The 13,202-nt window shown below is 33.1% G+C and overlaps 1 protein-coding gene across 1 annotated transcript; it reads right to left on the minus strand.

The window, feature by feature from the left end:
- Positions 1–4,402: 4,402 nt before the first annotated feature.
- On the minus strand, positions 4,403–10,585 carry LOC21408359 (COP1-interacting protein 7). Its single transcript, XM_010100711.2, has 9 exons — positions 10,344–10,585; positions 10,038–10,220; positions 9,671–9,807; positions 9,348–9,388; positions 9,190–9,242; positions 8,924–9,076; positions 8,003–8,265; positions 6,124–7,775; positions 4,403–5,557 (listed from the first exon to the last, which is right to left on the minus strand). The coding sequence occupies exons 1-9, from the start codon at positions 10,400–10,402 to the stop codon at positions 4,619–4,621; spliced, it is 3,480 nt and encodes a 1,159-aa protein (XP_010099013.1). The 5' UTR covers positions 10,403–10,585; the 3' UTR covers positions 4,403–4,618.
- Between the last annotated feature and the right edge of the window lie 2,617 nt (positions 10,586–13,202).

Below are 13,202 nucleotides of genomic sequence, written 5' to 3' on the forward strand. Positions count from 1 at the left end.
TAATGTACTATAAATTCTTTCGGTTTGAGAGGAAAAGATACGCCCTAATTATTGAATACAATTGTCTTGTGATTGTTTTCAGTTTGTTCTTGTTACTTTTTCTGAAGTTCTTTATATTCTTCGAGTGTTCTTTCAATTTTTTTAGATAATTTTCTTATTCAATCTGAATTATTAGTCTAGAGACGTTAGATAAGTATTGAATGAAATTTTGTTCCAACATAAAGTGTTATCATATTATTTATAAAAAAAATGTTATATATATATTTTTTTTTGAAAAAGTGTTATCTATATCTATCACTACCAATCTTGTGAGTGAGATGGGTTTCTCACACGCTTCATGTGAAAGTTTCGAATGAATTTTCTTTTTCTTCCTTTTCTTTTATTGTTTTACTTTTACTCATTCCTCCCTTCTTTTTCATTCTTATCTTTTATTCCCTTACCATACAATTTTTTTTTTATTTTTTATTTTTTTTCAATATGTTGCCCTGTAAATATTTTTTCTCTAACATCTCTGTTAAAATAATTCATTTTTATATACGTTTCCCTATTTACACTTATACTAGTGTAGAGGACGTGCTCTGCACGTGTTGTGATGTGTGAGTCACCAGAGCAGTCTATTCTAGAAAATCATTTTGATTTTAAACACACAATAGTTGAAGAGATTAAAAAAAAAGTAAATAGATGTATAATTTTCAATGAAGCATCATTTCAAAATTAGAAGAAAAAAATAGATGTACTAAAATGTGTATTTCAATCACAATATGTGTTTTTGTTGAATGTTATTATTTTACAAATAAAATCGAATATACTTAAAGAAATATTTTGATATGGACAAATCAAATAGAAAATGAATTAGAGTGTACATATGGAAAAGAAAAAAAATGTTTAAATAAGAGCATATATGAGAATAATTATTTTAATACTGGTTATTTTTAAATATAAAACATATTTAAAAACAAATCAAATAAAAAACAAATTAGGATGCTTGTATGAGAAGGAGAAAAATGTTTGATCAAGGGTATGTTCAAAATATTTCAATGGAGTAAAAAAAACATACAAAATTAGTCAAACAAATGTAATCTAATACAAAATAAGAAAAGCAAAAAAAAAAAAAAAAAAAAAAAGGGGAAACACGACCCCTCACGTGTGGGAGATTTAAGACAAATCAAATTGAAAATGAATTAGGGTGTGCATATGGAAAAGTAAAAGAATGTTTAAATAACAGCATATATGAGAATAATTATTAATATATTTGAAAAAAAATCAGGGTACACGTATAAGAAGGAGAATAATGTTTGATTAAGGTATGTTCGAGAAAAAAAATTTCAATCAAGCAAAAAAACAAAAAATTAATCAAACAAATGTAAATCTAACACACAAAAATAAGAAAAGTAAAAAAATAAAAAATAAAAAAAAAATAAAGAGGAGGGGAACGAAACGACCCCCTTACATGAGGAAGAGATATATTTTCGGGTTACGGCTTTTATAATAGGTAGATATGTTGAATCTCTCATGGACAAAACTTATCGTCTACGATTCATTTTTATTTATATTTTTTTTTCTTTCTTTACTTCATCCATTACTTTTTCCATTGTTTCTTATTTTCCGTACTATACATTATTTTTTTTAAATGTCACTTCTGTAAATTTTTTTCTTTGATTGCTCCATTAAAATAATTTCTTATAATTTCTTCTCATATATATTCTTATCTAATTTATTTTTATGAAACGACCCTTTTTTTTTTTTTTTTTTTCATTCCTACTTTTCCTTCTCATCTTTTCTTTTCCTACTATACAATATTTTTTTTTTCTTTCAGTATGTTGCCCTCCTAATTTTTTTTTTTCTAATATCTATGTTGAAACAATTTTTTCTCTTACATATATCTCTATCTACACTTCGTGGCAGAGCCATTAACTTTTTCAGAGGGGGGGCTGGTGAAATCAAAATTTTAAACTAAAATAATAGTAAAATTATTATTTATTTTTAAGTCCTAATAAATTAATTTTATAAATAAGTTTAATTTCTCTTTTTAAGGCTTACAATCGAAAAATTATGAATTTATGTAACAGTATCATTGATTATTGATTTATTTAGAAATTTAGGTGTGAAGTATAAAAAATTCAAAAGTCATATGAGAAATTCAAAAGTTAAACTTTGAGGTATAATTGAGAAATTTTTAAACATTTCGTATAAATGTTATAAATAGAAAAATTCAGGGGGGAGACATAAGGAAAAAATAAAAAATAAAAATTTAGTTAGGGTAATATTAAAGGGGCCACCTTGGGTAGTAGAGGCGGCTTCTCCGACTTGGTCTAAGGTGGTTCTGCCACTGGCTACACTTATATATACTGCATGGATTCTCCTTTATGGACAACTTTTTATTTACATCCCTTTTTTCTTGCTTTTCTCAATCCTCTTATTTTTTCATTGTCACTTTTTTTTTTACGCATTATACATTTTTTCCCTTTTTTTAACTGCGTCTCTCATAAATATTTTTTCTCTTGCTCTATTGAAATAATTGCTTCTCATATGTATTCTTATCTTAACTTTATTTTTTTTTTTCATGAAACGATCCTCTCAAATACATTTTTTTTCTTTCACTCCCACTAACGAAAAGTTTCATTAGTGGTTTTTTTTGTGGCTTTTTTTTCCTCTCTCCCTTTTTATCTCCTCTTTTTTTCCATTCTCATCTCTTTTACCTAATTATACATTCTTTTTTTCTTTCTTCAAATTGACCCTCATAAATATATATTTTTTCTCTAAATGCTTGTCAAAATAATTTATTCTCGTACATATCTTTATCTAAAATTTTTAAGATCTTTTCCCCCACTGATGAAATGTTTTGTCCCGTACTTTTTTTTTCTCGTCCTTCGTGTTTTTTAATTTACCTTTTAGGGTCCTTCATTTTTGTTTTGTTTTTTTTCACATTTTTACTCTTTTTTATTTGTTGCCTCCTAATATTTTACAGAATAATATTACATGGTGCATATGAAAAAATATATTTAAGAGAGTTACGAGAAAAATGTTTAGGTAATTATATATTTATTTAAATATATATATATAAACATTGTTTTTAAAACAATTTTTTTTTATCATTTATCAGCAAAATATAAATAATGCTATTAATTTTTTTTTCTTTTACAGAATCTTGCACCCATATGCAAACTAATATATATACAAAAGATATAATTATTCTTATTCGAAATACCTTGTTGTCACATGTGAGATTTGTTTGGAGTACTTCAAGGATCAGCTATAAGAATGACGACTTATGGATGGGTTTGCGGGTCAGTGTGGGGAGGGCGGATGCCATCCCAATGCAATTTTGATCATACACGTGATCAAATGTACAATTTACGTTGCTATGTTTGTTTCACATATTTGAATCACAAGTTTAAACTTAAATTTAAATTTTTTTTGTGAGAAAAAAATATTATAATAAGAAGGATTAAATTGTGTTCCAAACTGTGAAATAAACCTAACATATTTTTGCAATGGAACTAGTACACTGTTTTGCCTGCGCAAAGAAAATAGACCTGTTTAAGAAATGGTTATTGGTAGATGTGCAAAACCATATGAAAAGATTGTCTTTGGAATTATTCCATGAGTGGTATCCCGTTTGTCACCTTGGCATTAGTGGCAGTTGTACAGTCTAATAGACTGCGTAAAGGATCTTTTGAGGGCAATTGATGGAGGAAATAATTTTCAGCTAAAAATTTTTTTTTATAGGATTAAAAAAAATGAATTATTGATAATTTTTTTAATTGTTAAATTTGTATTAAAAACTATTTATTATATATATATATATTTTAATTTAAAATGATTTTAACCTAAACACAAAGTTTAGAAACTGAGCAAGACTGGCTTACTTGTAAAACTCCGGAAAAAAAAAAAAATTTGGAGGAGGAAAAAGTAATGACACAGAACTGGGAGGAGCCATTGCGAACAACTGTTGACACGTCATATTGCACAGCAGTCGTAGGATCACCGCAGATAATACAAACGTAACAAACCTAGAGGAAGTAAGGTAAGAGACTAGAAAATGATAAACGAGTGTAAAAGAGGAGGAAAAAAAAGAAAGAAAGAAAGGAGAACGTTAGGGCAGCATTTGTAAAAGCAATAATAACCTCAAACGACATGAACCTGATTAAGCAATATCAATCTAACAACATATATATATATATATATATATATAACGTGAATGAATTGGTAAGGCATAAAGAATCTAAAAAATGATTAGTTGTAATAAGCCATAAATATATCAATCTTATTCACTACAATGTATTGAAAACAAATACAACCAATTCTTTCTTTTTCTTTTTTCAAAATAAAAATTACAAAAGATACATACAAAAAAAAAAAAAAAAAAAAAAAAAAAAAAAAAAAAAAAAAAATAAAAAGAACAAGAAAAAACAATTCTCAGAATACATGAACACATTGAATACAATTCACAAGACAACTATACCATGCAAAAGGGATTTTACCTGTTTATCCATTACCCTATGATACAATATTGTCAAAATGGACAAAATTACACACGCTCCCTCTGTTTGGCGCCAACACCCAAAGGCCTTATTCTGCAGGGAGCAAAAAAGCTAAATTTCATGGAAGAGGAGTCTCAGTTCACAACAGAGGTCTTGCTCTTCCTTCCAAACAAAAGCAGCTTTCGAAATCCTTTCGTCGCTTTCGGAGAGTTCTGGTCATCGGCGTTCCATTTCTTCCTCAAGTGGGGCGATTCCGCCATTGTCTCGGTGCTTGGTGGCGGTGTTGTTACTTCAATCTCCGAGATCTCAGGTGATGCCGGTGAGTCTTCAATCGTTGAATCATTCTCCTCCACGATGTTCACACCAGAAATAACGGAGGAACTCTCAACAATCTGTTCTGTTTTCTCTTCTTTTAGAATTGGAGATTCATTTTGCAATCCGGTCTTCGAATTTGATATTATCTGATCTTGAATAGGCTCAGCCGAACTTATATCCAATGTAGCATTCTCTTGTTTTTTCTCAATTACAGAAGAAAAAGCCTGCAATTCCTTGACATCTTCCGCATCGCGATCATCGGTATTGCTAGGTTGAGTCACTGCAGAACTCACAGGCTGTGTCTCTTTGACTTCTATCAAATCTTTTTCATTGACACTAGATTGAGAAGAAAGTACCTGGTTTAGCTTTTTGGGGCTAATTTCTGAAGGCTTGGCTTTGTTCGGGCTCAGTTTCTTATTCACGACACCATTAGTCTTCAGTGATGTGGTTGTTGAAGCTACACCGTTCGCCTTCGCAGGTGGTTGCTTCTTTGGCAAGCTATTGGATTGACTCGTTGATGCCTTTGGAGTGGTGGTCCGTGCGGCTGCAAGGCGTTCAATGGTGGAACTGCGAAGAACTGGCTTTGGTTTTGTGGTTGGTTGAGCATTTTCGCTCTTGAGGGAAGTCTTGCCAGTTTTGCTTTCTGCTGAGAGCCTTCTTGATGTTGCTGTGGTGACTCCTTTGGAAGCACTCCTTTCGGCAATTCTCTTCTGGCGCTGAAGTTGTAATTCCTCCAACTTCCTCCTGTTTTCTTCTTCCTATTTTGACACAAAAATTGGAGAAGTGAATAAATTATATTAAGCTAATATCGACATTTGCAGTGATAATTTAGTTTTACAACAAGGCACTTGTTTTGATAGATATTTTCATTTCTGGAGGTTAGACTGTTTAATATGAAGAAGAGAAAAAAAAAAAAAAACAAAAAAAAAAAGGAGGGAGTGGGAGGTGCAAAACCTAAGTGAAGGAAACAGAGAGAGTGGACTTTCTCTTATGGTCTTGGTATAGGAGGAAAGAATGAAACAAAAATCACATCTCCTAATATGTTTGAATTATAAAGAATAAAACTTTAGGTCTAATTTTGAGAATTCCAATTTTTTTTTTTTTGGTAGGGTATGAAACACTACTGGTAGTGGTAGGACATAGTTTTAACCGTAAGAATTTCATCAAGTTCCATTAAACTTTTATATATATTGATATAATATGACTGTTAAAACTATATGTCATACCGGTAATGTAATTTCTCACCCAATCTATTTCCTCCCACCAAATAATCATAAATTCCGAATTTCGCCCACTAATTCTCCACTAATAGTTAGTTAAATACCTTTTCCAATTTGCTCTTCGGACCAGTGGTTCTGCTTCCTGGAGCTGTTCTCTTAGTCCTTGACATGATATCAGGTTTGCCCTTCCCTGGAACTCCATTAGTTTTAGCAGTTTTTGCCTTGGGATTAGGAGGCTGATTAGCATCAACAGACTCTGTTGTTTCTGTGTCAATGGCCTTCTTATTAGCTTCAGTTGTTGAAATGGTTTGATAATCCATTTCTGGAGTCCATGCTTCCATGGCTTGTTCCACACCCGAAACTCTATCAAGCACCATGTAGAGGTCATCTGGCTCATGGGTACTAAAAGCTTCAGGCTTGTCTTGGGAGATTTCTTGCCTGCCATTTTTGTATTGAGCATCTCCAACAATTTCAGGAACGACGCTTATGTCAGTCCTCAATAGGGAATCAGAATGATCTGCAATGAATCGATCTTGAACCATAAAGGAATCATCGACCACAACATCTCTCTTGTTTTTGTCAGTTTGGAAGGATGATGATGACGAATAAACTCCGTCGAATAAGTTGGGATCTTTGCTCTGGTCCAAATCTGCCGACACATCTGGTTGGTTGCCAAGGAACCATTCCCCATCTTTTGGACATTTGGTTTTGGTGGATTCACCAACACAATCGGGTAGAGTTGCATGGGAATTGTTACCTGATTCTTCAATTCTCTGAGAAAATAATAGTTCCTCATCTGGACTCCGCTGCTTCTTGATAATCGGACCAGCATTGTCGCTACTCTCGAAGAAAACCCGAGTTTTGCTCTCATTCCCAGTCTCCCTTCCTGTCACAACAAAATCATCACTTGAAATTGCACGCTGCTTTGCGATCTTCTCTTGCTCAAAACTAATTGCGGATGGTTTTCCTTCCTCAGAAAAGTAATCCTGCACTGGGCACGGTTCTTCATCAAAAGTACTCGAATCTTTGTCTCTCAGCAGTAGATTTTGGAAAGCATCCCAGTTAGCATTTTTCTTTTCCAATTTGGAATTTTCAACACTGGCATCATTAGTTTCCAGATCAGTATCACCATTTGAATACTTAACACCACCTTGTTTCTCTTGTTTCTTGTGACGACGCGAGGAAGGCTTGTGTCTCTTCTCCAAAGACTCAACAGCTTCCTCAATCTGCTGTTTGATCGAATCCCCGTCGATGAGTTCATCCTCGTCGGATGAAGTCTCCTCTGAGCCACTTTCTACTTCTCCATCCTTCTTAGAGCTTATGTAGTTGATGTTTCGAATAACAACCTTTCTTGAGGACTTTTTCCCGTGCTTTTTCTTCCGCGATTGCTCTTTAGAAGAGTGCTTCTTTCCATGCCGTGTCTGATCATCTGATTCACTCTCATAACTCGACTCACTTTCCTCATTGGATTCATCTTGATCTGAAGAATGTTTCTTTTTACTCCTGTGAGACTTATTTCTCCGACTTTCTCTATCAACATGAGGACCGGAGTCTTCCATATGAGGAGGCCATTTCATATTCCCTGGAAAGTAGGGAGGAACCTGCATACCAGGGGGAAACATGTAACCCTGATACGGATGGAAAACAGGACCTTGAAAGTTGTGCATGTACTGAGGAAGATGGTTTGGCCATGAGGGCGGAGCTTGAGCTTTCCCATCCATTGGTGATGCCTGAGGTGGCGTTGGGGTGCCATTATCTGCAAATGTTTAACACAAACGATGAGTCTATACTGCACAGAAGAGGCTGTGTCTCTTAAAATACTCACAGTACAATTATGATAATAGTTAAATGAGGGACGGAGTCTACTATTCTCTCCAGGAAGATGGCAAGGCAAAACCTAGTATTCGGATTTTCTCGTAAAAGAGTAAAAGAGAAGGATTCCTAACTGGTCTTACAGAATTGTATATAAGTTTGAAAGCATACCTTGGCTCGCATCCAAACTACCGCGACTTGTAGTTGAGTCAGAAATTGATGCATCCAAGGCACCATTTGGTTTTCCATTTTGGTTTATGTTTATCATCAAAGTATGAGTAGGGTCAGTATCTTCTCCAGCAAGTATGATACCAGACGATTCCAGATAAGGCATGACTGGCTGAGGGCATGCCTGCATTGCCGCTAATTCATCCATCCAAAGCCTGTCTTCGTTCTTCTGTTTGCATAGTTCTATGAAATCTATGCATGCTTCCCTGAAAAAAGGCAGAAATACAATTTGACCTTTATCAAAGATAAATACCTCATGATCACCCCAAAAACAGGGGAAAAAAAGGGAAAAAAAAGTTTTGCAATGTAAAAAATGAGAAACTTGGGGTAATCTGCAAGTGATTGTCATTTTACATTCAATGCAAAGACCCTTTATATGAAAACCATGTAGGGTATTTTTGCACATTTGTCCCCTGAACCTTTCGGGATTTTGCAACTTATCCTACAAACTTTTAATTTTAGCAATTTACCCTCCAACTTGCTAAGCTGTTCTAATGTGCCCCATTTTGCTAATGGTTGTTTTAAATTGGTGACTAAAAGCACGTTCGCGCAGGAAGTCCAAAATCCCAAACTCTCTCAATCCCTCAAATCCCACCAAAGTTCAGAGCAAAATTGGTAATTGGGCCACATTGCAGCAATTCAGCAAGTTAGAGGAGTAAACATCAAAATTAAAAGTTCTGGAGGCAAGCTGCCAAAGTCAGAAAAATTGGGCAAAGTGCCAAAAACCCAATTATATATGGTATGCCTTTCATATGCAGCAATCAGAAAAAGCAATATTTTCCAGAGATATCTCAACCTTAATCTCTAGACATACAAAATTACATCCTTCGCTAGAGTTATTTAGCAACATATTCTTTTGCTAACCTTAAACGTGAAGCTCCAAAAGCATCAGCGAAATATATGAGATCATCTAAGTAGTCGGGTTCAAATCCAGCAACCAAAGCACGAGCATAAGCCATTGCTTGCTCTTTGCAGAGCACAGCTTTCCGAGTTTCCAGAACGCGCTGAAGACGGATCCTGTTCATAACCCGCAGCTGAACAATCAATGAACGATAAATACAGAAACCTTTGCAACCAACCAAATCACATTAGAGTCCAGTAAAACTTAGATGACAGTAGGATAGATTTACTTAGAGTTCTCCTCCGGTGCAGCATCCGCTGTCCCATTGAATTCACCTTTTGACTGAATATCACAACACAGTTAATGAAGGTCCGGATTATAAAATGAACTTTAGAAGAAACATCATGTTACAGTCAATGTGACAATAATTTGTAACACTTGACCAACCTTGGACGCAGCTGTTGCCTTGTTGAAATTCCCATCAGCAGCTGAAACATTTTATTTCACAAATTAGGTGCTGAGAAAGCAACTAGATCTGCTCACAGGATAATAGAAATTCTACATTTCTCACAGTTAAAATCTGCTTCTACCGACAGCTGATTTGTCAATAATTAAAATATTTTAAAAAATAATAGACAAAAGGGATAAGGACAAGAAGTACAAGGGATCTGGGAGGGAAACCGAGTCCAAAAAAAAAAAAAAAAAAAAAAAAAAAAAAAAAAAAAAAAAAAGAAAAGAGACAAGTAAGAGGGATTCAACAAAAGCATTACCTTCAGCCTGTGTCACCCCATTACTGTTGGTCAATTCACTCGTTTGACTTTGAATTGAATTCTCAATCTGCACAATCTCTTTCTCCAAAGTAACAAATCTCTCGAGAACTTCCGGTGTACTAACAAATCTCACAAACCTGTGATCCAGTAACCCAATTGAACAGTTACAGTTAAGATATCACCAATGACAAAAAAACCATTTCATCTCATAAATCAAATCTCAAAACACAAAATCCAAAACAGACTAACTAAAGGAAAAGCTTTCTAGTTCAGAAGAAAACCACCTTTATTTATTATTATTATGATTGTTTTTTTGTTTTTTTTTTGTTTTCTCTTTTAATGTCATAACATGGTGATGTCAAATTACCTTTGAAGAGTGGATTTGGTGAACCAATGAGAGGAATCTGAGGCGGAGGGACGAAGAGTAATGGAATATCCTCCTTTGGAAATCTGGTCTTTTGCCGATTTGAGGTGAGCCAGAAACGGCTCAAGAAGCCCCGAGGCCAATTTCTCGTTTCCACCATTAACAGCGAAGATCACCAAGTCACATCTTCAAAAACCAAAATGAGCCAAAAATTCCCATTACAAAAACTCAATTTTAGAAGAAACCCAGATCGAATAACAGCCTAAATTAGCAATATATATACACACATACATATATACATATATATACCTTGTTCTAGTGGGAGTGAGTTGGAACAAAGCGTGATCAAGGCGAGTTCTTGGGTCCATTGTCTCTGTGTAAAGCTTATGAGAGAAAGATAAGAGAGAGATTCACAGATTCAGAATTCCTTCATGATCTAAAGCTCAATTCAAGCATAGTTTTTGGAGCTTTTACTCTGAGTTTTGTTTACATGGAACAAAATGTGGGAGAGAGAGAGAGAGAGAGAGAGAGGAGAGAGAGTGCCAGCAAGAGGTGATGAAGCTAAAGTCTGATAAGCACATGGGATAAGTTGGCTCCTTTTTTTTTAGATCGTTTATGGAAGTGGGTCCCTCCTGAAAAGTAAGGAAGAAAATGCCGACAAGGTAACACAAATAGCAGTACTTGATTTGTTCTGTAACTCTTCCTCCCACCTCTCTCCCACCCGCTCCTCCTGATATTTCTTTTTTGTATTTCGCATATTTGTCTCCCAAAACTTTTCAAGATTCGAAAACTTACCCTTTACTTTTTACAATTTATTATTTTTTTTATAAGTTTGCGGTAAATTATACGGTGGAGCTCTTAAAATATTTCGTTAGATTAAATTTTTAATAATTAAATTTACACAAATTTATATTAAAAATATACAATGCGTCTCATTAATTATTTTCTCTGTAAATTTAACCGTTAAAAACATCATTTAACAATAAAAAATAAAGACTCCACCGGTAGAATTTTTTTAGGATTTCACGGTAAAAGCTGCCTTACCAAACTGTAGTAACGTGGCCTATTTTATTCATGGTTGTGTTAAATTAATGAAGCAAAAGTACCTCCGACCCGAAATTCAAAAATATCAATTCAAGCCCTAACAAAAATCTTTCAATATTTTGGTTCTCAATCCTTTACAACCGACAAAAATTCAAGATAAAATTACTAAAGTGGCCAAATTGCAATAACTTAACAATTAGAAGGACGTATTACAAAATTTAAAAGTTTAAAGTTTAGTTATCAAATTTCCAAGAAAAAAATTACCCTTAAAAAAAATTAGGGGACAAAAGTGCCCAAAATTTTTTTTTTTCCTTTCACACCCCAAAAAGATTTGATTGAATATATATATGGATTTTTCTTACCGTGGTAGGTTTTTTTGACAGATAGATAGTAGAGATGACGATCAGGAATGAGTGGAGCAGAAAAATTGGGTTGTAGTTGAGAAGTCGTTCCCTTTTTTTTCTTTCCTCCAAAGCTTTGTTGTCAAAAGTGGCAGAACTGAGTAATGTGTGAATGAGTAACAACAATCCTGTGAATTTTCATAAAGAAAAAAAAAAAAAAACCAAAAAAGAACAACAATCCTGTGAATAACTGCTACTATTGAGTATTTATTCATCAATTTTTAATAAAGTATTACAAGTTGCAATTATAGTCGTTGGGACACAAATTATGACATATATATATATATATTTTAAGATCTTTTTTTACTGGTTTAGAAAAATCAGTAATATTGTTCAACCAAAAAAGAAAAAAAAGTAATATTTTTGTATTTCTCAGTGAGTAATTTGACAACGGCGCTATATTTTTGTATTCAAAACAAGTTAATTAGTAACTCTTTCAAAAAAAAAAAAAAAGATAGTAGCTGTATTCGAACGAACAAAGTGTATTGATTACGGTGGATGACTTTTTAAAAGCCTATTACTGTCCTTGATTGATTTTGATAATCATTAATTAATCTCGTAGTTATTGATTAATTTATCATTAGTATACAAATTTATGTTTACTGTACTGTAGGTATCAGTTTTCAATCACGTAAGTTCTTTAACTTTAAGAAATACATTTTCTTCTCAATTTAACAAAAATAACTAGGGACATCTAAAGATTATTTTTGCATATAATAATAACGTAATATGTAATAGAAGAAACTTAGTCGTAATAATAATAATAATAATAATAATAACGTAATAACATTAAAAACAATAGTAATAATAAAAATAGCTTTAACTAGTTGTAATATATCTTTATGATTTTTCTTTATCAAATATCCTGCAACTCTCAACTCAAAGATTGTCACTTTACAAAATTTTAATTTTAATGTGATTACCAACGTTACGTTTCAAGAAAGAGGCGGGTCCTCTCCTGTGTGTGTCACAAGCAGTAACATACATACATATACATATATATATATGTATGTATATACATATACATATACACACATATATATGTATATATATAGTATTCACATGATCAGGTCTGTGGGTATATGTTTGGAGTGAGCGAAAAGCTTTGGCCTCAATTTGCCGTTTGCTTTGCTGTCACAACCGTTCAACTGTCGGAAGAGTGAATGAGTGACAAAAGAATAATAATAAGCCTCCAAAGCGCCAACCGCAAAAGAGGTGCCCTTTCTATTCCATTCCTCATTCCACCACATCCTGCTATATTTATTACTGTCCAACATCTATCCATCTTATATTTTTTTTAACTTTTTATTTTTAAGAATTTTTGAGGTACGATTTGTACTTTTTAACAACCACTAAGTTTTACAATTTTTTTCGTCGCGCATGATAAATTGTTAACTAGAAAACTCACAGATCATACTTATTGAAATCTTAATTTAAAGGTGAAAATAATAACTTATACTGACAGTTAAAAATGGCTATTTTTTTTTACTGTAAAAGTTTTTTTTTTTTTTTTTTTTTTTTTTTTTTTTTTTTTTTATTTTAGTTTTCCTCTTTATTTATTTGGGATCAGTCTATTCTGCAGACAATTGGATAACCTCATTCACCAATCTAGTCCACATTTGTTTTTGGGAAAACGAAAGGATGGAACAGGGAGAAAAAAAAAAAAGAAAAAGAAAAAAGCAATAGAAACAGAAGAACTGCTGGTACTGTGGCAAGTACTCTT

This window comes from Morus notabilis, unplaced genomic scaffold (genome assembly GCF_000414095.1).
Source record: "Morus notabilis unplaced genomic scaffold, ASM41409v2 Scaffold100, whole genome shotgun sequence".
In the NCBI taxonomy this organism is placed as follows: Eukaryota; Viridiplantae; Streptophyta; class Magnoliopsida; order Rosales; family Moraceae; genus Morus; species Morus notabilis.